This window comes from Mustelus asterias, chromosome 7 (genome assembly GCF_964213995.1).
Source record: "Mustelus asterias chromosome 7, sMusAst1.hap1.1, whole genome shotgun sequence".
Classification (NCBI taxonomy): domain Eukaryota; kingdom Metazoa; phylum Chordata; class Chondrichthyes; order Carcharhiniformes; family Triakidae; genus Mustelus; species Mustelus asterias.
The window spans coordinates 47101188-47126046 of NC_135807.1; the positions used below are offsets into that span (position 1 = coordinate 47101188).

Genomic DNA, 24859 nt, shown 5'->3' on the forward strand with positions numbered 1-24859 from the left:
ATAACCATGAAAAGATCAGCACAATCCCTCAAGAATTATCATCTAAATAAATACTTCTTGACTGAAACAATTTAATTCTTGTCCTTGAAGCCCTTCAGGGTCTGGCCTATCCCTATTTCTGTAATCTGCAGCTCTACAACTCCAGCGCTCAAATTAACCTTTCCTCTGACTTTTCTACACCATTGGTGCCTTGCCTTCCATCACCTCGGCCTCGCACTCAAATTCTCACCACAAGCTCCATCTCCTCTCCACTTTTCCTTTAAAATGCTCTGCAAAACTCACAGCTTCAGCGAAGCTTTCGGTTACCCTTCCCAATAGTTCCTTTTTTGCTTGTTTTTTGATTATACCATTATCAATTAAGTGCTTTGGGATATTACTCTACATTAAGTTTACTATATCAAGTGTAGGTTGTTTTTTGTTGCGAGAGTAGTGGAAGTCCAAAAAAAAAATCGATGGGGCATCCAGCTTAATATGTACACGAACACATGGAAAGCTTTCAATGAAGTTCTACGTGAAAGACTATAATGCAAAATTAAGACAGTTTCTTAGGCAAAATGATGCAGGAATGTGAAATTAGAGGAAAGGAATGCTGCTGCAAGTACTGATTAAGAAAGTGATGTTAAACCGTGGTGATATACCTCGTGGAATTTACCGAGAATAAGGACTGGAAATTTCACCTGTTTTTAACCTAGATTAACAAGGATTCTGCATAAACAGCTTGTATTTTTTAGACATTTTTGACATAGAAAAGCATCCCATTCACAGAGGCATAACCAGACAAAAATAGATGCTGAAGCAAAGAAGGAAGACTGGTCAAAACCCTCGAGTAAAAGTTGGATTTTAAGAACTTAAGTAGATCGGGGGTGAGTTGTAGAGTAAATGTTCAGATCAGGGCTCTAAATGACGTAAAGCACGGCCATCAATGTTGGAATGAAGCGAGGGTTTACAGTGGGATAGGATCTGGATGGCAGGGTTCTAGAGTATAGAAAATGGGAAGTCAGCAAGCAGAATGCTGGAATAGTCAAACCTGAAGGTTTCAGTGGCTGGGCCAGAGACATGTGAGATAGAAGACAGCAGTCTTTATGATGGACAGTAGTCAACTAGGATTCTGAGTTTGCAAACTATGTGGAAAAAATAAACAGGGAGGGCAATGGCAAAGGTGTAGTGTTTCTGGTGAGGACCAAAGAAGATTGGTGATAAATTGGCATTGTACGTATCTGTCTTTTGGTGCTACAATCACCCGAGAGCTTAGCAATAGCATCTAAGTAGAGCACATACTTTTGAAGTGAATCATAGCTTGGTGATGGATATCAGCACACATGCATTGATTGTTCCCAGAAGTATGCAAAACCGGCAGATGATGATTCTGTCAAACAGCAGGCAATGCTGATTTGACATTCACAGTGCCATTTTGGAGCTCGATGCTCTAGTTAATGTTTTATCTTAAGCTCACACAGCTGAGCATACAACAGGAAGGATTCATCAGCAGTGCTATTTAAAAGAACCATGAACTACTTATATATTAGCTATTGGTTCATTTTTTTTAGCTATAGCTTCAATTCTGCTAATGAAATTCACCAAAGATCCTTAGACAGCACCTTCCAAACCCACGATCACTTCCATCTAGAAGGACAAGGGCAACAGATATATGGGAACAACACCACCTGCAAGTTCCCCTCCAAGCCACTTACCATCCCGACTTGGAAATATATCTCTGTTCCTTTGCAGTCGCTGGGTCAAAATCCTGGAATTCCCTCCCTAACGGCATTGTGGGTCAACCTACAACACATGGACTGCAGTGATTCAAGAAGGCAGCTCACCACCACCTCCTCAATATCAACTAGGGATGGGCAATAAATGTTGGCCAGCCAGTGACGCCCATGTCCCACGATTAAATAATAATTTTAAAAAATGTATGATACTTTCTATAGTTGTTTAAAGTTACAAAGGTCCACAGGAAGTGCTGTGGCAGATACTGAGTGATGTTTGGCTGATTTCAGACATGAGTGCACTAGTCCGTTGGATTACAGCATAACTGGGAGAGTCAACAGAAGTCACACAAAGCCGGAGAGTGGCAAATGTTGTGCCTTTGTTTAAAAAGGGCTGCAGGGAAAAGCCTGGGAACTACAGGCCAATGAGCCTCACATCTGTGGTGGGTAAATTGTTGGAAGGTATTTTGAGAGACAGGGTCTACAGGCATTTAGAGACGCAAGTACTGAATAGGGACAGTCAGCATGGCTTTGTGAGTGGAAAATCATGTCTCACAAATTTGATTGAGTTTTTTGAAGGGGTAACCAAGAAAGTAGATGAGGGCAGTGCAGTTGATGTTGTCTACATGGACTTTAGCAAGGCCTTTGACAAGGTAGCGCATGGTAGGTTGTTGCATAAGGTTAAATCTCATGGGATCCAGGGTGAGGTATCTAAATGGATACAAAATTGGTTTCTTGACAGAAGCCAGAGGGTGGTTGTAGAGAATTGTTTTTGAAACTGGAGGCCTGTGACCAGCGGTGTGCCTCAGGGATCAGTGCTGGATCCACTGTTATTTGTCATTTATATTAATGATTTAGATGAGAATATAGGAGGCATGGTTAGTAAGTTTGCAGATGACACTAAGATTGGTGGCATAGTGGACAGTGAAGAAAGTTATCTCCAATTGCAAGGGGACCTTGATCAATTGGGCCAGTGGGCTGACAAATGGCAGATGGAGTTTTATTTAGACAAATGCGAGGTGATGCATTTTGGTAGATTGAACCAGGCCAGGACTTACTCAGAGTTACAGAAGAGGAGAGTTACAGAACAAAGAGATCTAGGGGTACATGTTCATAGCTCCTTGAAAGTGGAGTCACAGGTGGACAGAGTGGTAAAGAAGGCATTTGGCATGCTTGGTTTCATCGGTCAGATAGAAGGTAGGGGAGTCAAAAACTAGAGGGCATAGGTTTAAGGTAAGAGGGGAGAGATACAAAAGTACCCTCTGTGTGAAATGTTTTCACACACAGGGTTTTGAGTGTCTGGAACAAGCTGCCAGAGGTAGTAGAGGCGGATACAATTTTGTCTTTTAAAAAGCATTTAGATAGTTACATGGGTATAGAGGGATATGGGCCAAATGCGGGCAATTGGGATTAGCTTAAGGGTTTAACAAAAAGGGCGGCATGGACAAGTTGGGCCGAAGGGCCTGTTTCCATGCTGTAAACCTCTATGACTCTAAGGCGATAGTGACGATGAACTTGTTTATGTCGGGATGGTTCCAGGCTAGAGTAGAACAATTTACTGTTCAATGTTGCAAAAGGGACATCACTATTCAGAGAGTGCTAAATACATTTCATTCTCTCTTTCCAGAGAGAAACAAGCAGAGTGGGCACGTGACTTCACTAAGCTTGCAGGCTGTATGTACACCACTTTCTGGGTGCCACATATCAGCTGCAGCCATTAAAATCTTCATTCTGTGGCACTCCGTTGGCCCAGCTACATTTGAGACATCTCAGCAAACTAAAGATGGCAAGGGTTATCACTGACTGCATGTCTGATCATTCCGGTCTGCAAGTCACGCATCCATATGCAGCAGGCCATGCAGCCACACAAAATACTGATCATTTGGAAGCTGAAACAATTGCCAAGACTTTCCGGCCCTGCCACAGCAGGTGTTCCCATGGTGGATGCGATGATTCATTCAAATCCCATTGATTTAAGTGGGAAGCGATGATCCTGCTAGCAGGAGGGGTTGGAGAATCTGCCCAATGTTTCTACTGTCTGGACTGTTCTGGAGGAGGCCTGCAGTACACGGCAGAGTGGGTATCAAGATTAAGTTTGCCATTGTAAATGGGCAGCCCTTGTCACCAGCTCAATGGTGAACAGCTGAGGAGCAGCTGTATGAGGAGGAGGAGATTGGTGAGGAAAGGAAAAGGCAGCCTGTACAGTCCATTTCTGACTGGCCTCATCCAAGTGTAATACCAGTAACATCAATCCTCCATTCAAAAACAGGCCCACTCCATGCCTTCCCTCTGTCACTGAGCATCACGTATCCACCTGACAACAATACAAAAATAAATATACCAAATCAAATTTATACATCAAATCATTTCATATTACATGCAAATATCAACTACTTACCTTGTTCCCTTTGTGCCAGCCTTCCATGTGTCTTTGCCTGTCCAAGGGGCTCTACACAGTGCTGCTCCAGTGGTCTCAGGATAGCTGACAGAAGGCTGTTTATTTCCAGGATTGGTGACTGCAGATAGAATCACAGGAAGTTTATGACACACAAAGCGGCCACTTGGCCCATCGTGTCTGCGCTGGCTGGAAAACTGACCAGCCAGCCTGATCCCATTTTCCAGCATTTGGTTCGTAGCCCTGCAGGTTACCACACTTGAGGTGTATATCCAGACACCTTTTCAATGAGTTGAGGATTCCTGCCTCTACTACCTTTCAAGCAGCGAGTTCCAGACCCCCCACAACCCTCTGGGTGAAAAAAGCCTTCCTCATCTCCCCTCTGATCTTTCTGCTAATCAGTTTAAATCTATACCCCTAGTCACTGACCTCTCTTCTAAAGTAAAAAGGCCCTTCCCACCCACTCTATCTTGCCCCTCAAGTTTGTATATTTCAATCAAATCTCTCCTCGGCCTCGTCTCTTCCAAAGAAAACAACCCCAGTGATCCAATCTTGCCTCATAGTTGCAATTTTCCAGTCATGGCAACATCTGTACTGTAGGGATCCTATGATTCTATGACTCTCGTCAATCTCCTCTATATGCTCTCGAACCAATTACATCCTTCCTTTAATGAGGAGACCAAAATTGCACACAGTACTCAAGTTGCGGCCTCACTAATGTTTTATAAATTTCAAGCATTACCTCCCTGCCCTTATACTCTGCCTCATGTATCTTCTTAACCACCTTACCAACCTGTCCTGCTCTCTTCAGGAATGTGTGGACATTCACTCTAAGGTCCCTCACTTCCTCTATATCTCTCAGTATCCTCCCATTTATCGTAATCCTTTGCTATGTTTGACCTTCCTTGCTTCATTTAACAGCCTGGGGTACATTTCACCTGATCCTAGTGAATTATTCACTTTCAAGAATGCTAATCTTCTTAATACTTTCTCTCTCTGTATGTTCCTCAGTGTTTCTCATGTTGCACCATTCTTCAATGTTACCCAGGTCAGATTTACTTCATGCATGACTGCCAGGACCCAATCCAGCCACAATCCACCTCCCTTTTAGAAGATGCAGGCTAGCTTTAAGCAATGCAGGTGCTTGCCACTCACAACATTAGCCCCTCTATTAATAATTACAGCCAATCAATAACATAGTGCTGGTTGGGCAATGAAATCATTGAATTGAGCAGACAGCAGGAAGTTGGCACATTGTCAGTGCTACAATCCCAGCTAATGTTAACCCTGGACAATCCAATCCCTGAGTGAAACTTGGCTTGGTAGATCCTAACTTTTCTTTGTTTTTAGAAACCATGGAGGTAAGTTACTAAACAAGTTTACAGGAGTCTACTGATAAACTTAACACAAAGGATAACGTACTTATTAAACAAAAAAAATGCACTATATCACCCAGACAATAAGGTTGGAAAGATCTCAATATGAACACAAGAAAATGGTTCAAACATTCATGATTCCTTCATTCCAGCCATCCCTTCACAGACACATACAAATTTGGAAAGATAAAACAATTTATCATATCTATCTTATACTCTAATATTCAGGGTAAGTATGCAGTACAGGTGACGAACTGTGGTCACACACACCACATTCCAAAGCAGATTTTAAGGATTTCTCAACAACCCATCCAGAAGTTCACCATGTCATGAACCAACAGATTTCACTAAAATTCTCTTTCTCACGAGGGTTCTCAATCTCCATGTTTGAAGAACTCACCTTGGAAATCTCTCCCAAATGTCACCCCTACTTGGACACCTCCAGGGTTTAATTCTCGCCTTCTGAGATTTATTTTCCCTAGATCTCAGTGTACATTCAAGCTTCACGTTCTACGCAATAAATGATAAGAAACTGAGAAGTACAGTGGATTAAAGGGTCTTTGAAGTGTATGTGCACAGATCCCTGAAGGTGACAGGATGGATAGATATGGACCGGGATGCTCTGACCTTTTCCGCGGCTGAGATTCTCCAGTCCTGCTGCTGTGAATGAAGATTTGGTTGAGTAGTAAATTCTTCATTGTCACTGGCAGTGGTGGTGAGGTATACAATATTGGAGAATTCCGGCCATGGTATTTAAGAAGGCATGTGGGAGACTTTTCTTTATTTGCTGAAGCACAGAACATAAGAGAAGGGAGGTTGCACTAGAACTGTACAAAACACTAGTTAGGCCACAGTTGAAGTTCTGCACACAGATCATCACATTACAGGTGAAATATGATCATATCATTTGATTGGAGAGGCAGGAGTGCTTTGGAATATAGAGCGTAACAGGAGATTTAACTGCAGTGTATAAAAATTAGAAGAGACCAAGATAGAGTGGATAGGAAGGACCTATTCCTCTTAGTCAATAATCAATTGGCATCGATTTGAAGTAATTAGTGGAAGGACCAGGGAGATGTTGAGAATTGTTTTCACCAAAAGGGTTATGGGGTTCAAGAATTCATTGCCTTAAAGCAAGGAGCAAAACCCTCATCACATTTAAAAATTGTATGGCTCTGCACTCGAAATGGTATTTCCCAGAAGGCTATGGGCAAAGAGCTGGAAATTGGAATTAGGTTGGGGAAGAGCTTTTTCAGCTGACACAGACTGAGTGGCCGCCATAAATTTCTATATTTAATTCTGTCTGCAAAATAGCAAATACATGGGTGTTTGTGTATTAGTTGATTTCTTGTGGTGTAGAACATGCAGTGGGGCTAACATCCAGGTCAAGCAGGATTGGTGTGCTCAACTGTACCAAGGTGCAGAAGCAGAGGAGGGGGCGACCATTAGCTGAAGCTGTAGACAGAGATGCAGCTGAGAAGTGTGTTCAGTGGGAGGCTAACAGTCTGGGAGATTGTTATAAGTGGGGGACGTCTCACAGGAGTCTGCTTGGGAATCTCATTTGTTTAATATTTTTACAAATAATGTGGAGCAACAAATTGCAAGCACAGTGGCTACATTTGCAGGTGATAATTATATTAACTAATTTAATTAAATTGAACTATCAATAATGTGATAGATTCCAAAGCTGAACTGGGCAAGTTACAGGAGGTTATGAATATACTTAGGAATAAGTGATAATTTATTCTTTTACCGGACATGAGCGTCACTGGCTATAGGCCAGCATTTATTGCCCATTCCTAATTGTCCTCAAGAAGGTGGTGGCGAGCCACCTTCAACATAGTGAAATGAAAATGTTACACATGGGAATAAAATATCCATAAGAGTATTAATTAAACAGAAATAAAATAAGATGCATTGGAAATAAGAGAGATTGGGACCATTGATGATAAATTTAGAAGCAATCATTACAATGCTAAATAGAAATGAGCAAAGCAAATCAGATGTTGGGATGTATTTAAATAGGTCAATAGTAAGCCAAAAGTAGTGAGTCATAGAATCCCTACAGTGCAGAAAGAGGCCATTCGGCCCATTGAGCCTGCACTGAAAATAATCCCACCCAGGCCTTATCCCCGTAACCATACATAATTACCCAGTTAATCTCCCTGACACTGAGGGACAATTTACCTAATTTACATGCCAATCAACCTAAACTGCACATCTTTGGAGTGTGAACTTTGGAGTGTGGGAGGAAACCAGAGTACCCGGAGGAAACTCACGCAGACATGGGGAAACTCCACACATCTAGTCACCCAAGGCTGGAGTATGAACCCGGTCCCTGGCGCTGTGAGGCAGTCGGCCTGACCACTGTGCCAATCTGTTTCTTTCCAGTCACTGATGCAAATACACTTAAACTAAGCACCACAGTTCTGGTTACTACCATACAAAGATAAAACAGAAGTATGAAAGGGTTGTTAAAATTGAAGTAAAAGGCGCAGCTATTAAAATGAATTAATCCGCATATACAGCAATATACACAACATCCAAGATATAACGGGGGAATTGGAGGCAATAACCACATACCAAGGAACCAGGTGAAGGATGAAAAATTGAAATGTGGCGACATAAAGAATAGGCCAAGCAACTAAATATTGCAGGTCATGAACAAAAGGAACATAAACAAAAGAAATGAATGTATGAGGCATGAGTTGGCTAAGATAGATTGAGGAACTTCATTGAAAGACATGATGGTGGATAGGCAATGGCTAATATTTAAAGAACAAATGTATGCATTGCAACAGTTATACATCCTTTTCTTTCTGGCACAAAAACACAAGAAAAGCAGCCCAACCATGGCTTACAAAAGAAATTAAGGATAGTATCAATCCAAAGAGGAGTCACAGAATGTTCTCAAAAAAGTAGCAAGCCTGAGGATTAGGAGAATAGGATAATGTTGTGTAATATTTTGGATTTTGAAAAGCCTGAAGGCATAATAGACTAATGACCAATCTAAGAACAAGTGGGGGTACAGAGTAGCAGCATGGATAGCAAGCTGGCCACAAAACAGGAAACAGAATGTAGTAGTTGAAGGTTGTTACAGATTGACAAATGTTGGGAAGTGCTGGAACTACTGTTGTTCAAATCTATATAAACAATATTGACTCAAGAATTGGAAGTACATATTCAAAATTTGATGAGGTATAATTAATAGAGGAGAACTGTGACAAAATGTAGAAAGATAATTAACACAGATTTTTAAAAATTAATTCATGGGATTTGAGTGTCACTGGCTAGACCAGCATTCATTGCCCAACCCTAATTGCCCTTGAGAAGATGATGTGCTGCCTTCTTGAACCGCTGCAGTGCGTATGTTGTATGAACACCTAAAGCACTATTTGGAAGGGAGTTCCAGGATTTTGACAGAGCAACAGTGAAGAATGGGCATGTATTGGACAAATAAACAATATAGCCAAGTATCAGCTAGTAGGAAAAGGAGGCCACGTACACTTTGGAAAATAACTGCATACCTGTTGCAGCAGTGAATGTCCCGTTGACAGGAATAAAAGTGAGTGGAACCTCCGCTCAGAGACAGGATATTTGATCATATGCAATCACACAGCAGCCAGGCAATTAGCTATGCAAAGCCAAGTAGCATGACCTATTGTGCAGCGGGAGTGGGCAGAATGTCGGCAACACTGCACTTACCTCATGGGGTCAAAGGTCTGTCCACCATATTTAAAAGGCAACCTGCCAGACAACCACTCCCTGCAAGCCAGCATCATCATTCTATTTGCCTCAGATGGTGATTTTGACCTTGAACCACTGCCACTCGCAGCTCACCTATTACACTTGGATTCCTGAAGCTGCAGCCACCCTTTCTTCCATGGTCAGCCATGCCCCAACCACCCTGGACAGCTGTCACCTGAGCTCAATGCAATAGCATCCCACCCTCCAGAAGCTGACATTTTGTCTCCCACAAAATAAAGTGCCCCTGCCCGACTTATTTTTTGCTCCCAGGAGCATCAATAGATTCTCTCTGTAGGTACCAAGGGAATGGGGGTACAGATACACAGATCACTAAAAGTAGCAAATGCCAATAGAAAAGCAAACAAAGCACTGTGATTCACTTGCGGAAGAATAGAATTGCAAAATGATGGGTCCACCCACATTGTCTGTATCTTTAAGATCTGGCTGGTTGTAGGGATTTGCATTCTAATCAGTATTCTGTAACTTGATTTTTGTGTCTCTGTGCCCTGTTTGAGAGCACATTTCCACTCCATCTGACGAAGGAGCAGCGCTCCGAAAGCTAATGGTATTTGCTACCAAATAAACCTGTTGGACTTTAACCTGGTGTTGTTAAAACTCTTACTATAATGGGAGAACCATCAAACAAAAGCTAGTGTCCTTTTTGAAGCCAGCTGGACAAGCATCGAGGCAAAACTCATACAAACTCAAGTACACTGGATTGGTCACTGTGTTCAGATAGCTAAAAAGTGACTCTTCAATCAGGTCTTGTTTCTCAACTGACAATCAGCCAAAGTTCCGGGGAGGTCAAAGAAAGCACTAAGATACTCTGAAGTAATGAAAGCACAGTAACATTGATATTCATGACTGGGAAGAGATGGCTACCTATTCTTCAAAACGGCGACAACTTGTCCATCATACTTTGGGGCAAAACATCTTAATAATGAGACAGAGCAGCTACAGTGAAGGAAAGAAAGGGAAGTAGATCCTGCACTCTGGATCCCAGTACCTCATGGGATGTCCTGCCCCATGTGCCCAAAGATGTGTGGGTTCAGAATCAGCTGAAGACCTATCACCTGAAGACCTATGACAGAAATTCGCAATCTTGAGTAGATGTCATTCTGGAATTAAGGGACTGCTGACAAGCCAATGACACCAGACTTCCTGCAGCATAGTTAAGTTTGCACAGCTTTAATAAACTTTGAAGCCTCAATTCAAGTTATAATCAAATCATTTTGGAAACTCTCAGGTAAAAGGACAATTGTGCACATTGTTAAATATTGATTAGAATGCCATCAAAGCACAATACAATATGATGTGGAGATGCCGGCATGGACTGGGTTGGGTACAATAAGAAGTCTCACAACACCAGGTTAAAGTCCAACAGGTTTATTTGCAATCGCGAGCTTTCGGAGCGCTGCTCCTTCACTCATCTGATGAAGGAGCAGCGCTCCGAAAGCTCGTGATTCCAAATAAAACCGTTGGACTTTTACCAGGTGTTGAGAGACTTCTTTCAATATCATATGGTTTTATTGTTATAGTTAGAGCATTTAATCTGTCACAATTTCATGAATCATTGAAATCCTAATGAATTTCAAATCTTTATGGTAAATTAATGAAGCAAAATTAATCTGAGCTTTATAATCAGAAAATATTCAGTGACAATTTGATATGCATTAGTTTAGTCCTATGAAACGCTGCTGTATGCTGTTTTATGCATTCAATGGCCTACTTTCTTTAAATGACTTAACTAATAGCTAAATAACAAAGAATTGTCATGTCCATATACTAATGCATTTGTTACAAATATCTCAAAGCATGTTCAATATTTATCCCATCTTGCCTTCACTTGGCAAGGTATTGATTTTTATTGTTTATAACTGAGAACAAAATGATAATGGTTTTACACTGCAAGGGTCACATCGATACAGAAAAATAGACTTCAGTATAACTGTGTTTGACATTAGAAACAGCTGATGAGATCTCAACACATTACTGCTTTTTTTAAACAGAGCTTTCTTAGAGATCTACTAAAGAAAGCAAACAGACCCTTTGATGAAGTGAAACTAGAAGAGTATACCCTGACAACGGTAAGAATGAAATTCTATTAATTTGCTTTCATAACATTTATTAGTTGCAAAATAGTTGGTACAGAACATTGAAGGTCAGAAAGTAGTTCTTGCTGGCTCTTTGCGAGAAAACTTTAGCTGTGCCCTCTCCCCTACCCTTTCTCCCTTAGTCCTGCAAGGATTTTGCTTTCAGGTGCCTATCTCAATCCCTTTTGCAAATTACAAATAAATCTGCCTCGATCACCCTTTCAGGCAGTTCATTCCAGATCATAAGGACTCGCTGTGTAAAAAGCTTTTTCCCTTGTTCCATTTGATTCTTTTGTCAATCATTTTAAATCTGTTTTCTTTATCTACTGTGAAAGGAAACAGTCTCTCTCTATCTATCCTATCTTTACTCCTCATGATTTTGAACACCTCTGAATTGCGCCTTAGCTTTTTCTTCTCTAATGAAAACAAGCAAACCTACGCAGACATGGGGAAAATGTGCAAACTCCACACGAACAGTCACCTGAGGTTGGAATTGAACACAGGTCCCTGGAGCTGTGAGGCAGCAGTGCTAACCACTGCGCCACCATGTCACCCCTATCTGAAACAGTTACTCTCAGATTTTTGCTGTTTACAATCGCTTGGATCTGGATTCTGCTGTGCCACTTGATTAACTTCAAGCTTTTGCCATGCCAATGGCAGAGTTGGGACCAAGTTTCACTATGTGAAATCGTCCACCCGCTGCTCCCTTTTTAAAAGTGTCATTCAACATTACCTCCTCTTTCCAGCAGCTTACACCTCAACTTACCTGACTTGGAATGTTGGACCACTTGATCTAATGTCTGGTTATTCAGATCTGTAATGACATAATTTCATCCATCTGACTGATGCTTGCTTCAAACAGGTGACCCTGCAACCCCCCCCCCCCCCCCCCCCCCCCCCCCCACCCTCCCCCAATCACCACATAATGGTCCTTCAAAGCATTCATTGAGCCTTCATAATCTGCCTTTTCTCCCATTGGAGACAGCATTTTGGAAGTTTCCCTCACCAAAGCACCTGCATTGAGCAGCACTAAGTCCTGTTTCCGTGTTTTCTGAGCCTGAGCCCTTGCCACCTCGTCACAGAAACAGGCCGCAACTGTCTGTAAACTCCTCCAGCCACGTTTTCCATTTCACACCGACAGTACCGACATCACTTGTCTGCTGTATTGGCTAACTCCCTAAATGTGCTATCTCTGGTTTCCTCCCATAATCCAAAGATGTGTGGGTTTGGTTGATTGGCCATGCTAAATTGCCCCTTAGTATCAGGGGGACTAGCAAGGTACGTGGGGTTATGGGGATAGGGCCTGGGTGGGATTGTTCTCGGTGCAGGCTCAATGGGCTGAATGGCCTCCTCCTGCACTGTAGGGATTCTATGATTCCCTCGTAACTTAAGTCCTTCATCTCTGTAACCATTGTCATAAATCTTTTCTGTTTCATTTCTAATTGCCTTTACATCCTTGCTAAAGTTAAAGGTTCATCACAGCTTCCTTGCTTCTGTGCTTTATGCCTAGGATCCCATTTAATTACTTTCTCAGCCTGCCCTGCCACTTTCAACAATTTGTGTACATTTATCTGGAGTTGTCTCTCTTTTTAGAATTGTACCTTTAAGTTAATATTGCCCATCTTCATTCTTCCTAGCAAAATGCATTACCTCGCACTTCTCTGTGATAAATTTATTCTACTACATGTCTACCCATTGCTTCAAGCCTGTCTCTGTCCTCTTGAAGTCCATCACTATCTTCCTCACAACTTCCAAGTTTTTTGTGTCTTCAGCAAATTTTGAAATTGTGCCCTGAACACCTAAGTCTAAGTCATTAATATATATCAAGGAAAGCAGTGGTCCTAATACTCCTGAGGCACACCGCTGTAAAGCTATCCCCAGTCTGAAAATCAACTGATCCTCATTACTCGGTTTCCTGGAACTCAGCCAACTTTGTAAAGGCCAATAAAAGGCTGAGTGCCAAATTCTCCGTTTTCACTGGCAGAGGTAATGGAGCATGCAAGACCGGAAAATTCTAGCCATGAGATCTCCTCAGCTTCTTCAAACCTACCCAGCTTGCTTTTGAGGGATTGCAGTGAATCCATACTCTGTGAATAGGCGTACTTCCAATCTATCTTTATTTTGTAGTGATATCCCTTACCTCTCCCATTCCTAACTAATTCAAAAGATCTAGCTATTTCCTTTTTAAAAACAGCTTTTATACCACCTTAAATTCTATATTTCTCCTTGTTGTTAAGAGCTCTAAGATTAGATATCATTCCGGTGGACATCCCATAGACTTTCTGCCGATTCTTGCTTTGCCCCACCATTTGATGGGACCTAAACTGATCTCTCCATTTAATTTAAATGGATATAAAATCTGATATTTTGGTTGAGTTCAATAATTTTCCAAATAGAGCTCTCTGCCAGGATTGCTCGAAGCTCATAGAAATCATAGAAACCCTACAGTGCAGAAGGAGGCCATTCGGCCCATCGAGTCTGCACCGACCACAATCCCACCCAGGCCCTACCCCAGTTTCCCTACATATTTACACACTAATCCCTCTAACCTACGCATCTCAGGATTAAGGAATCAGCCTTATAGTTATGCTTTAAAAAATGTTCTTTAAGACAATTGTTTTTCCACTTACAAATAGGAAACTATTTATAATAAACATGGTTTAGTAGGTGGAACAAGCAAAATAAAAAGCATGGGTTAATTTTTGAATCTTTGCATGTTAAAGAAAGAATAGGTGGAAGTAAACATAACTAATAGCTGGTCATTTCTTTTGTTCATTTTCCATCTTTGTATTCTCAATAGAGCACATAATGAAATTTGGGCACATACGTTTGGAAAAAGTTGGAGAATTTTAAATGATTGGAGATCACATAGGAAGTGTCAAAAATTATGTGCCCCCCTTTAGCAAAATGGTTTTGGAGATTTTCCCTCTATCTGTACTCGCTCCTCCTTCCCAACAATAAAGCCATGTGGAAGGAGTCTCAGTGAAGTACTTCCCAGTAAAGGTAAGGGGAAAATGTCACAGTATACTGCACATTCTTATCATGGAGATGGTCCTCACAAGAGAACAGGATATAATGCACAACCACATATATGCAGACACAAGCATGGGGTGGCACAGTGGTTAGCACTGCTGCCTCACTGCGCCAGGGACCCGGGTTCAATTCCCGGCTTGGGTCACTGTCTGTGCAGTGTCTGCACATTCTCCCAGTGTCTGCGTGGGTTTCCTCACATAGTCTGAAAGACGTGCTGGTTAAGTGCATTAGCCACGCTAAATTTTCCTTCAGTGTACTCGAACAGGCGCCGGAGTGTGGTGACTAGGGGATTTTCACAGTAACTTCATTGCTCTGTTAATGTAAACCTACTTGTGACCAATAAATAAACTTTAAGTTTACTTTAATTGCTTAGATCTTCAAGTGAGCTTTGTGATTGTTCCCTGTATTGGACACATTTATACTTGGAGATGACATTGCATAAAGTACTTTACTCAAAAAGTAAACTGTTTTGGGAAGTTTTGAGAGTGTAAAATGTGCTATAAAATATGTTATATTTTTCACAGTAAATTCAGTCTCAGAGTACATGTGCTCATTTTAGTCTGCTTCTTAAATATGAAACTTCATTTCTGTGCAATAAAATGGCAAATTGTCAAATGTATCTGAAGTGACATAGAACACATATGCTGCTGGAGTAAATGTGGTGTCAGTCTTCTCAGCTTTTTCCCTCTAGCACTTAGAGATCCTTGTGATTCATGAAACTGACACTGCTTCCACAGTGCCTCCAGGTTAAAGATTAGCAGTGGTGGCTACTTACTCATCGAACTGGTGAAATTCCCAGGAGTCAAATATTGAAATCCTTGCCTCTGCAGCCAATTTGTAAACATGGCTCCCTATGCTGTCTCAGGGAATCTAATTCTTTGAGATGGTCCCTGTAACCACTTGTGTAAGCCTATTTATAAGTATGGCTCTGATGCTGGCAATGTTGTCATTCAATAACTTCTACAGCTGCCAGTCCTGGTGGCCACCATTTCCTGAGAGCAAATGATTCTCCTGGGCACAGGACAGCAGGCCTTAATTACCTTAATTGAAATACCATTATTTTGGATGCCAGGACACTATCTAATCAGCCAAAGTCAGCCTTAATTCCTATTTGGGCTTGAACCAGTGTGAATGCTCATGAGAGAGATGGTCTTAACTGCTGTGTATGTGGCCTGTATAATTACTGTTAATATTTACATCTTTCCGACTTAATAGCAGTCTCCACCACTAACAACCCTTTATCCATCTGTTCCACTTACATGGATAAGGTACAGTATTTTCTGTTGGTAAACCAGCCTACCGCAGCAAGTGTGCTTCCATAGGTAACTCGAGAAGGGTATTCGGCAAATAATACTTCCAGTTTGCACCTAGAAATCACAAAATAGGAATTATTTGTACATGCCAGGTGATTTATTGATCCCTATATTCTCCGTAGACCAGTATATTCCAATCTTTACCTCCACTTCGATTGCTTCATATATTGTCCATTCAGTAGCAGTCTTTTCTTAATATGGCCGCCTGATAGCCAACTTCCGAACATGTATTGACATGCTGTCCCTGAAAACACAAAATGAGTGTTAATTAATCTGTGCAATAAATAATTTGGCTCATGTTACAATTATCATTACATTCATTAATGTAGCTGAATATTCATGCAATCATTTTCATTCCTGGCTTTAAAAAGTCAAAGTTAAAAGCTTCTCTGTATATACTTCGGTCTATAGTAGAATAGCTTTGGCGTTGCCTGGAATGACATTCACTAATGCAAATGTGTTATATTGTTATATTATTTGTAAAGAGATAAGAAATATTTGTTGTGTAAATACATATCCTGGGGTGCCACCTTCACAGTCACACTGCGAGCATGTGTCAAGTGACAATGTATGAGTCAATCAGTAACACGGAGAACAGCAAGAAATACAATCGATGAAGCACCAGCATTTTGAGTCTAAAGTGTGATTATTTCTAATTTATGGGAATATAACATTGAGCTAAAACTTATTTTTCATTAATAACTTTAAAAAGGCATAGTTGAAACTATGCGCCATGCACTTACCTTGTGTCCAAATTAGACACCTTCATGTACTACCCGACACTATATTCATTAGTGTTACAAATATTTGCTTATTTCATTCTAAGTTTTTCAAGTTTAGTTAGAAGCATCAATGAAATACATATATGTCACTCCCTTATTCCCAGGTTGAGAAGGAATGATATTCCTCGCTTACCTTGATGCTCTTTTCCAAGTATTTATTTTGTACTTCCTCCCAAAGTTCCTGAATTCACTCAGTTTGTAACGTGTTGTCACACTTTGAGTATAGAGCAGCGGTTCCCAAACTGCAAAGGCTGGAAGGGAGGATGGCTCCCACCATGTATAAAGGAGGTGCGTCAAAAGTCTGAAATTACTTATATTTGAAGACACTGTGCACACTTAATTTTAAAATGAAAGAAATATACATTGGGGCAGGTTCTCATGTTGCGATCTCAGTACGATTTGCAATGTCTGAATTTGTGCTGATTTTAGGAACAAATTCCAGGAACAGAAGTTGCACCAAGTAAAATATCTTGTGCACAGTGGTCAGTTATTTGCCAGAAACAGCCCTGACTGGCCCAACTTCCACTGCGGCACGGTGGCACAATGGTTAGCAGTAATGCCTCACAACGCTAGGGTTCGATTCCCGGCTTGGGTCACTATCTGTGTGGAGTTTGCACGTTCTCTCCGTGTCTGCGTGGGGTTTCCTCCGGGTGCTCCAGTTTCCTTCTACAGTCCAAAAGACATGCTGGTTAGGTGCGTTGGCCATGCTAAATTCTCCTTCAGTGTATCCGAACAGGCGCTGGAGTGTGGCGACTAGGGGATTTTCACAATAACTTCATTGCAGTGTTAATGTAAGCCTACTTGTGGTGCTAATAAATAAATTTTAAACTTCTAGAAATTAGAGGGAATTCAAACATTGTAATCTGTGATTTTGATTGCCTGTCTAGCCTACCATAGCAGGAAATTGGCATATAGTTACATCAGTGGCAGTCTGTGCTGTTACAAACAAAATGTCAATAGGCCCAGCAAAACTAGATTTAAGTTGATCCCTGTAAATGAGAAATGGCTGCCCTTATCACATTGCGTGCTATTGCACCAAGCACCATTCAAACTTCAGAATATCTGAAAAGGGAAAAGCCATGGAAATTCAACTTCTTGTTACAATCTGATTCAGGCAACGGCAGAATGTTTAAAGTAACCTAGTCACCACAGCAGTAAACGGCAAGAGAGAGAAAAAACCAGCCAGAGCAAGAACAGAAGCAGGCATTCATCAGCTCAGAAGTGTTTCTTCTCTATACTTTGCTAATAGTCTGGACAAGTCATGCCAAAATTGTAATCTTCACTGATCTGTGGCATTAAAGTGTTCTGAATGCAATATAACCGTGGAGGCTCTGATATTTGGTAGCCGATAATTAGGAAAGAATGGTTTTGAAGCATACATCTGAGGATGTGGAAGAAACAAATAGAACCAGGCAAAGGAAAAGCTGGAAATAGGATCCTTCCTGCCTGAACATGGAGTTCACATTCTCTGGTTCTAATGAAGAATGCTGGCTGCAGTGTGTTGTCTGTGTTTTCCCTCTTCCAGTTCATGAAACCAAGCAAACTAACACGTGACTTGGAGACTGAACATCCTGCCCTCAAAAATAATCCATAAGATTTTTTTTTCCCAGATAAAAACTCTTTCACCTGAAAGGACAGATGACGATAATCAAAAACGTTCCAAGGTTGTTCCATGGTAACGTTTATTAGCAAGAATCTGCAAACTCAAGGAAGAGGCTTTTCTGAATCATCATCATTTCCTGGACCACTACTTCCAGGTTTTGTTGGGCTATCTGTATGGCAATAAATTTAAACTTTCTTTGCAAGATAAGTAATGTAACATTTTTATCATGCGTGAACAGCAGAGTTTTGTCCGTAAAGCTTTTCTCCACAGAATATATACTGCACGACAATGTAACTATGTTGCCTTTGTCTTTGGTACAGAGTGGAAAATGATCAGAGAAGTTAAAGATGCCATTCTGAGACACTTGCCTCAACTTTGCACAAAATTCAATCAATGCTTTCCTGAAAGAGAGGCAAATGAACTGCAGGATTTTGCTGGGATTTCAAACCCGTTTTCTGAGCACACTTTCACAAAGGCCAAAATTGCAGAGTCCAACAGAGAATTGAATCCACAGCAGTGGTTTGACTCTGTTTAGAGAGACAATTCTAAAATCTCATCTCACGATTGGTTCCGGCTTTCAATGCAAAACAAGTAGCCCGACATATCTCAAAGAGCTGTCGACATACATATCCACTTTGCCTCATCGTATGCGTGAAACTGGATTTGCATAATTTATTTACATCAAAAGACAAGTATAAAAGCAGTTTGAATATAGAGACTTGTTTGTGGTTGAAACTCGCCAAATCAAAACAAAATTCCACTAATTGTGCTCCAGCAAATGGGTTCAACCAACCCTCACCAAGTTAACGATTCTTCGGAGCAGTGAGCATGGCATAAAGCAGCGAGACTTTGGAGCACAGAATGGCGCCAGCCGCCGCCCCCGGTAACTAGGAGCCAATCAGGGCTACAGTTACAAAGAAAAATCATGGTGTGGCATCACAGGAAGCAGGTAGGTGATTGGTGAGTATTTTTAATTTATCTTATCTTGGCCTTTTGGCTAAGATCAAGTGTAGTATCGACATGCTGTGCTTGGTTGAAGTCATTAGGTTACATTTTAGCTTCATTTGAAGCAATTTTTAAAAGCGGCATCTCAGCCTTTTGGCTAAGATGCAAATGAGATCGAGCCTTGGAGGAGGAGCTATGCCTACTCCAATCAGCTTGGATCATGTAGGTCAAGCCCAAGACAGGAGGCGAGAGCCCTGTCTTGTCAGCTTGGATCGGGAATGTCTCAACTTGTTGAGACTCTGAATTGGATTTGATTTGATTGAATTGGAATAAAAATACAAAAAAACCCCACGGAATTTCAATAGAGGGTCATTAGAACATCAATTGAAATAATACAAAATAAGCATAGGCAGGACTAGATGCATCAATTAAAATGAATTAGTTAAAAAAAATGAATTCATTGGTTAATAAAAATACAGTAAAGATGTCAGGGTAGATGATGTGTTGCAGCTGCAGGATGTGGATGCTGAAGGATACAAATGTGATCCAAGGCAAACACATCTGCAGTAACCATCTGGAGCTTGAGGAACTTAGGTTCAGAGTTAACGGGCTGGAGACAGAGCTGTGCATACACTGTGATGCACCAGGAAAGGGGAAAGTTACCTGGATACCTTGTTCCAGAAGGCAGTCACACCCCCCCTTAGGCTAGAGTTGCCTGATTTGGTCCATGGTCAGGGACAGGAGGATGTGACTGCGAGTGAGATACTGTACTGTACTACTTTGTTTTCTGTCTTAAATAATATGTTAGCTGAGAAAGTAAAACTATCTTTATCTATGCAAACAAATGGAAGTAGCGTTGAATACCAAATAACAGCCCTTTTTACACCATGCCTGAATGTCGACTTAAATGGATAAGAAAGTCAAACAGTGTAAAAGGAATGTCGATTCAGTATCACTATTGATGAAGACTAATTTTGCCCTTACTTTCTCAAAAAGAGGGAAGCGGGGAGGCCAATATGTGTGTGAAAATTTTGGGGCAAGAGGGACTCAGCAGATAAACGTTTGGGAATCTCAGGATTAGACATCTCACTAAAAGGAGTTCAGTGCATTTCAGAAAAATTATGACAAAGAGGATATCTATTTTCTGAACCATAAAATGGCCTCTACAAGTCCTTTGCTCCATTTCCACTAAGATTTGCAGACTGTATGGCTGGATGCTTGAATTAATTATAATTGATTCCACAGAATTAAAAGTTGAAAAGTTGGAGAAGTTGCGTGTCCTGTTGCTTACTATGAGACCTATTTTCTTAGGCAAAAATTAAGGGGTTTTCTTTCACACAGGTAATGTTTTTGAGGGGCCTTGAACTAACAGTGCTTGCGGCGCACACAGCCATGATGACCATGAAGCCATTGCCGATTGTCAGAAAGACCCATCTGGTTCATGAATGTCCTTTGGGGAATGAAGTCTGCTGTCCTTAACTGGCTTGGCCTACATGTGACCCCAGACCCACAGCAATGTGATTGACTCTTAACAAAATGCTCTCTGAAATGCACTCAGTTCAAGAGAAATTAGAGGTGGGCAATAAATGTTGGCCCGGCAGGCGACACCCACATCCCATGAATGAATAGAACAAAAAAGCCAGCAGAGAACCATGCTGGGTTTCCAGTTTCTGGTCCAATTTGTTTTCAAGGGGCTTACTGTCAAGGGACTTACTTTCAACTACCGATGCTCACGTTTCACACAGCCAGCTTGTTACTCCACATTCATAGGCAGGTGCTCACTGAATCTACAGACTGTTCCAAACTTACCTCCATCATTTCAACAAGAAAGTGAACTTTTACTAAAGTTCCTGATGTCTCAGTGGATGAATTGCCCTCTGTGATCTAGCAGCAGTGCTGAAAGATCAGAAAACACCTGCTTCCAATCCTGGTCTCTGCTGTATTTCTCTAAATACAGAGTGGGCAGTGAGCTGAGTCGGAGCATAGTGTCCTTAGAAAGTCAGTGGTCGACTTTTACACAAGGCATATGAATATTTAAGAATTATTTTGATCAAAAGTCAGGGGTCGATTCTTACATGAGATTGACTATAATTTGACTATATAGGATATAAGATTAATAGATACAAAATTATTCGGACTCCATAAGACCATAAGACATAGGAGCAGAATTGAATGCAGGAATTGACCCGGGTTCAATTCCCGGCGTGGATCACTGTCTGTGTGGAGTTTGCACATTCTCCCCATATCTGCGTGGGTTTCCTCCAGGTGCTCCAGTTTCCTCCCACAGTCCAAAGATGTGCAGGTTAGATTGATTAGCCATATTAAATTGACCCTAGTGTCAGGTGGATTAGCAAGGTAAATATGAGGTTATGGGAATAGAGCCTGGGTGGGATTGTGGTTGGTGCTGACTCAATGGGCCGAATGGCCTCCTCCTGCACGGTAGGGATTCTATGATTCCTGTAAACAGTTAGAACAATCAGAGGTTTGTGATCTGAAATGCGTTTTTAGATGGTTGACAGTGCAGCACAATTGCTGATCGCAAGATGGAACTTCACGGGCAATTGCCATGCAAAACTTCCCTGGAAACCTCCGGGGCTCTGGGGGGCGGGGGCGGGGGGGTGGGGGAGGGTGCAGGTTACAGGGTGGAAATTCCCCAATGCACCTTTGGAGTACCCCCCCCCCTCCCCCCATACCTGCCCTGGAACCTGGACGTTACGGACCATTAAACCTGTGGTGTGACCTATTCACCTACTTACTGCCATTTAAAAATTTTCTTCTATGCATCAAGCTGTATTATACTATTCTATCTCATAGCTGACCTAAGCTGAAATTGCTTTCTTGGTGAACTTTGCACTTATGAAAGAAAGATTCTGGAACAGAAACTGGCTTAAGCAAACTTAAACTTGCTTTAAGTTGGGACTGAATCATAGTCAGTTTGAGTACTGTGGTGAACCATCGTTGGTTCCCACTAGATAGTACTGTTGGTTCCCACTAGATAGTACTGAGCCAGGGTCTGGCCAGTACTACAAGTATGTATATATGTTGCTGTTGGGGTTAGGGATGGGTTGTTCTACTTGTTGCTGTTGGGGTTAGGGTTGGGTTGTTACACCTTGTATTATAGTTATTGTGGTACATCCCAGTCGGGCTCCGCCTCCTGGGAGAGGTATAAAGGTCTCTGCTCTGTCTGGGACCCCTCAGTCTGGGATCGTGTATATAATTAGTAGCTACCTTGTTACAGCAAATAAAAGCCTTTATTTCCTGAGCATCAAGGCTCGTGTGTGATAACGCGCATCAATTTTATTTGCTGTAAATAAACTCTCGTCGAAAAAATAGAGTATGGAGCAGATATTGAAGCCTGAACGCCTTACACTAGATCCACGTGCGGTGGGCGCCTCTAACACCTTCTACCACTAGTTGAAGTGTTTTGAGGACTACCTGGCAGCCTCCGCAGCGGTCACCACAGATGATGACAGACTCCGGGTCCTCCATGCGAGGGTAAGCGACACCGTCTACCTCGCGATCCGTGCGGCCACCAACTACACAAAGGCCCTCGAGCTTCTGAAGAAGCGTTATATCAAACCGCCCAACGAAATACACGCTCGTTACCTCTTAGCCACTCGACGACGGCAGTCCGGCAAAACGATGGAGGAATACGCGAACGAGCTCTTACAGCTAGCCAGGGGCTGTAACTGCAAAGCAGTGTCGGCAGAGCAGAATATGAACGACCTCACTCGTGATGCGTTTGTGGCGGGAGTCAGATCATCTTACATCCGACTCAAACTACTGGAGAAAGGTAATCTTGACCTCACCCAGGCAATAGAACTAGCGGAGATGCTGGAAACGGCCTCCAAAAGCCTAGTATTGTATCCTGAAGACCACATGGAGACAACGTGGCAGGAGCAGTCGCCAATCCCTCCTCGTCCCCCGGGTTCGAAATGTTGCGTAATGGCGTGCTCACACTCGGGCCAGATGACGGCAGCAGCTCCGGGCGGCCCGCAGTGTTACTTCTGTGGGGGAGCGAAGCATACTCGGCAACGGTGTCCCGCTAAAGCTGTGTTGTGCTCCGCCTGCGGTAAGAAGGGGCAGTATTCGAAAGTGTGCCGCTCTAAATCTGCTTCTCAGAACAGCAGTGCGGCCTGCGATTCCTCAGCGCCCGGTTCTTCGTCGTCGAGGGTTTTGTCCACGTGCGAGGCCAGGACGACGCCATTACGGTCGACGGAGTCGGAGATGTGTGACCACCAGGGGTCACTGAGTTTGGCGCCATCACCCACATGCGACCTATGGGAGCGGCCATGTTGGTCAGCACCGACCGCGAACGACCAGCAGGGGACATCCTCGTCGATTTCAGCTGCCTGCAGTGGCGCTCATGAACCAACGGTGGCGTCGATCATCCTGGACCAGGCCAAGCCTCATAGACTTGACAAGTCTATGATGGACATTCAGGTAAACGACCACTTGATTTATTGTCTGTTTGACAGCGGGAGCACAGAGTTTTATCCACCCAGACGCTATGAAGCGGTGTGGACTCCGGATTCAACCTGTCAAACAGACAATTTCTATGGCATCAAGATCCCGGTCTGTCACCGTGCTAGGGAGTTGCGTGGTAACTTTAACGGTGCAAGGCACAGTTTACGAGCGTTTCAAGCTCCTAGTGTTGCCGCACCTTTGCGCGCCAATACTTCTCGGACTAAACTTCATGGTCCACTTGAGGAGTGTAACCCTACAGTACGGTGGGCCACTCCCTTCGCTTTCTGTGGGAGAACAGCAGCGTCCAAATTGCCCAACGCCTGTAGCCTCTCGACGCTGAAGATCACCACACCCTCCTTGTTCCAGAATCTTGTGCCAGGCTGCAAGCCCATTGCGACTAAGAGTAGGCAGGCTGCAAGCCCATTGCGACTAAGAGTAGGCATTACAGCGCTGAGGATCGGATCTTCATTCGATCTGAAGTTCAGCGGCTCCTCAAGGAAAGGATCATACAACCTAGCGCTAGTCCATGGAGAGCGCAGGTCGTGGTGGTCAAGAGTGGGAACAAACCCCGGATGGTCATTGACTATAGTCAGATCATTAATAGATACACGCAGCTCTCCATGGACTAGCGCGAGGTTGTATGATCCTTTCCTTGAGGAGCCGCTGAACTTCAGATCGAATGAAGATCCGATCCTCAGCGCTGTAACGCCTACTCTTAGTCGCAATGGTTCACCACATTCACCCCTCCTTTGAAGACAAAGGCCGGCGGGGTACAGAAAAACAGAATAATTTGTCATCAGTCTATAAGTTCAGACGGTCAGGGGGACCGCACCATCGTTGTGACCTTCTCAATACCGGCGATGACACCGGAGTAGGCACTCGCGGTGGCGTTCTCCCCAAGGCGATGTCCAACTGTTCCTCCACAGACTCACGGGCCGGTTGACCCTGAGGTGATGGTAATCCATGGAGTTCCGACACGCCCTGAAGTGGCGACCATCCTCTGGACTCAGGCAAGCTGTACACGGGAGTAAAAGGGTTAAGTAATGGTCCCGATGCTGCCCGCGCCGTGTCCGGAGGGGAAACAAGAGTTATGGGGTTTGTAACAGGGGGTATGGGAGCGACAGGGGTTCCTACGTCCCCTGCTGGCGCCAGGTCTCGGATCGAGACCGTGTCCTCTCGCCCGTCAGGGTATGCCACATAGGCATACTGAGGGTTGGCGTGGAGGAGATGGACCTGTTCGACCAATGGGTCGGACTTGCGGGCCCTTACATGTCGCCGCAGGAGGACAGGTCCTGAGTACGTCAACCAAGACAGTAATGAGGTGCCAGAGGAAGACTTCCGAGGGAATGAAAACATCCTCTCATGGGGAGTAGCATTGGTTGCCGTACACAGGAGT

The 24859-nt window shown here is 42.9% G+C and overlaps 2 protein-coding genes and 1 non-coding gene across 5 annotated transcripts in view; 2 read left to right on the top strand and 1 right to left on the bottom strand.

Annotated features, from left to right (window-relative positions):
- The window catches only part of LOC144495692 (uncharacterized), a 41575-nt gene extending 32518 nt beyond the window's left edge, over positions 1–9057 (bottom strand). For 2 of the 3 annotated variants that reach the window (XM_078216013.1, XM_078216014.1), the window contains exons 1-2: positions 8988–9057; positions 4108–4225 (exon numbers count right to left, since the gene is read on the bottom strand). In XM_078216013.1, coding sequence (XP_078072139.1) covers positions 4108–4225; positions 8988–9005 — 136 coding nt within the window. In that variant the 5' untranslated portion in view covers positions 9006–9057. Of the gene's footprint in view, positions 1–4107; positions 4226–5880; positions 5959–8987 lie in introns of those variants that run through there. The other variant, XR_013498311.1, reaches the window with a different exon arrangement.
- Positions 1–24859, top strand: part of calb1 (calbindin 1) — a 61600-nt gene that overhangs the window by 25863 nt on the left and 10878 nt on the right. Inside the window, exon 6 of the mRNA XM_078216011.1 lies at positions 11237–11314. Within this exon, the coding sequence (XP_078072137.1) occupies positions 11237–11314 (78 nt within the window). The remainder of the gene's footprint in view (positions 1–11236; positions 11315–24859) is intronic.
- On the top strand, positions 19029–19227 carry LOC144496247 (U2 spliceosomal RNA). Its single transcript, XR_013498409.1, has one exon. It is a non-coding gene; the product is annotated as a U2 spliceosomal RNA (small nuclear RNA).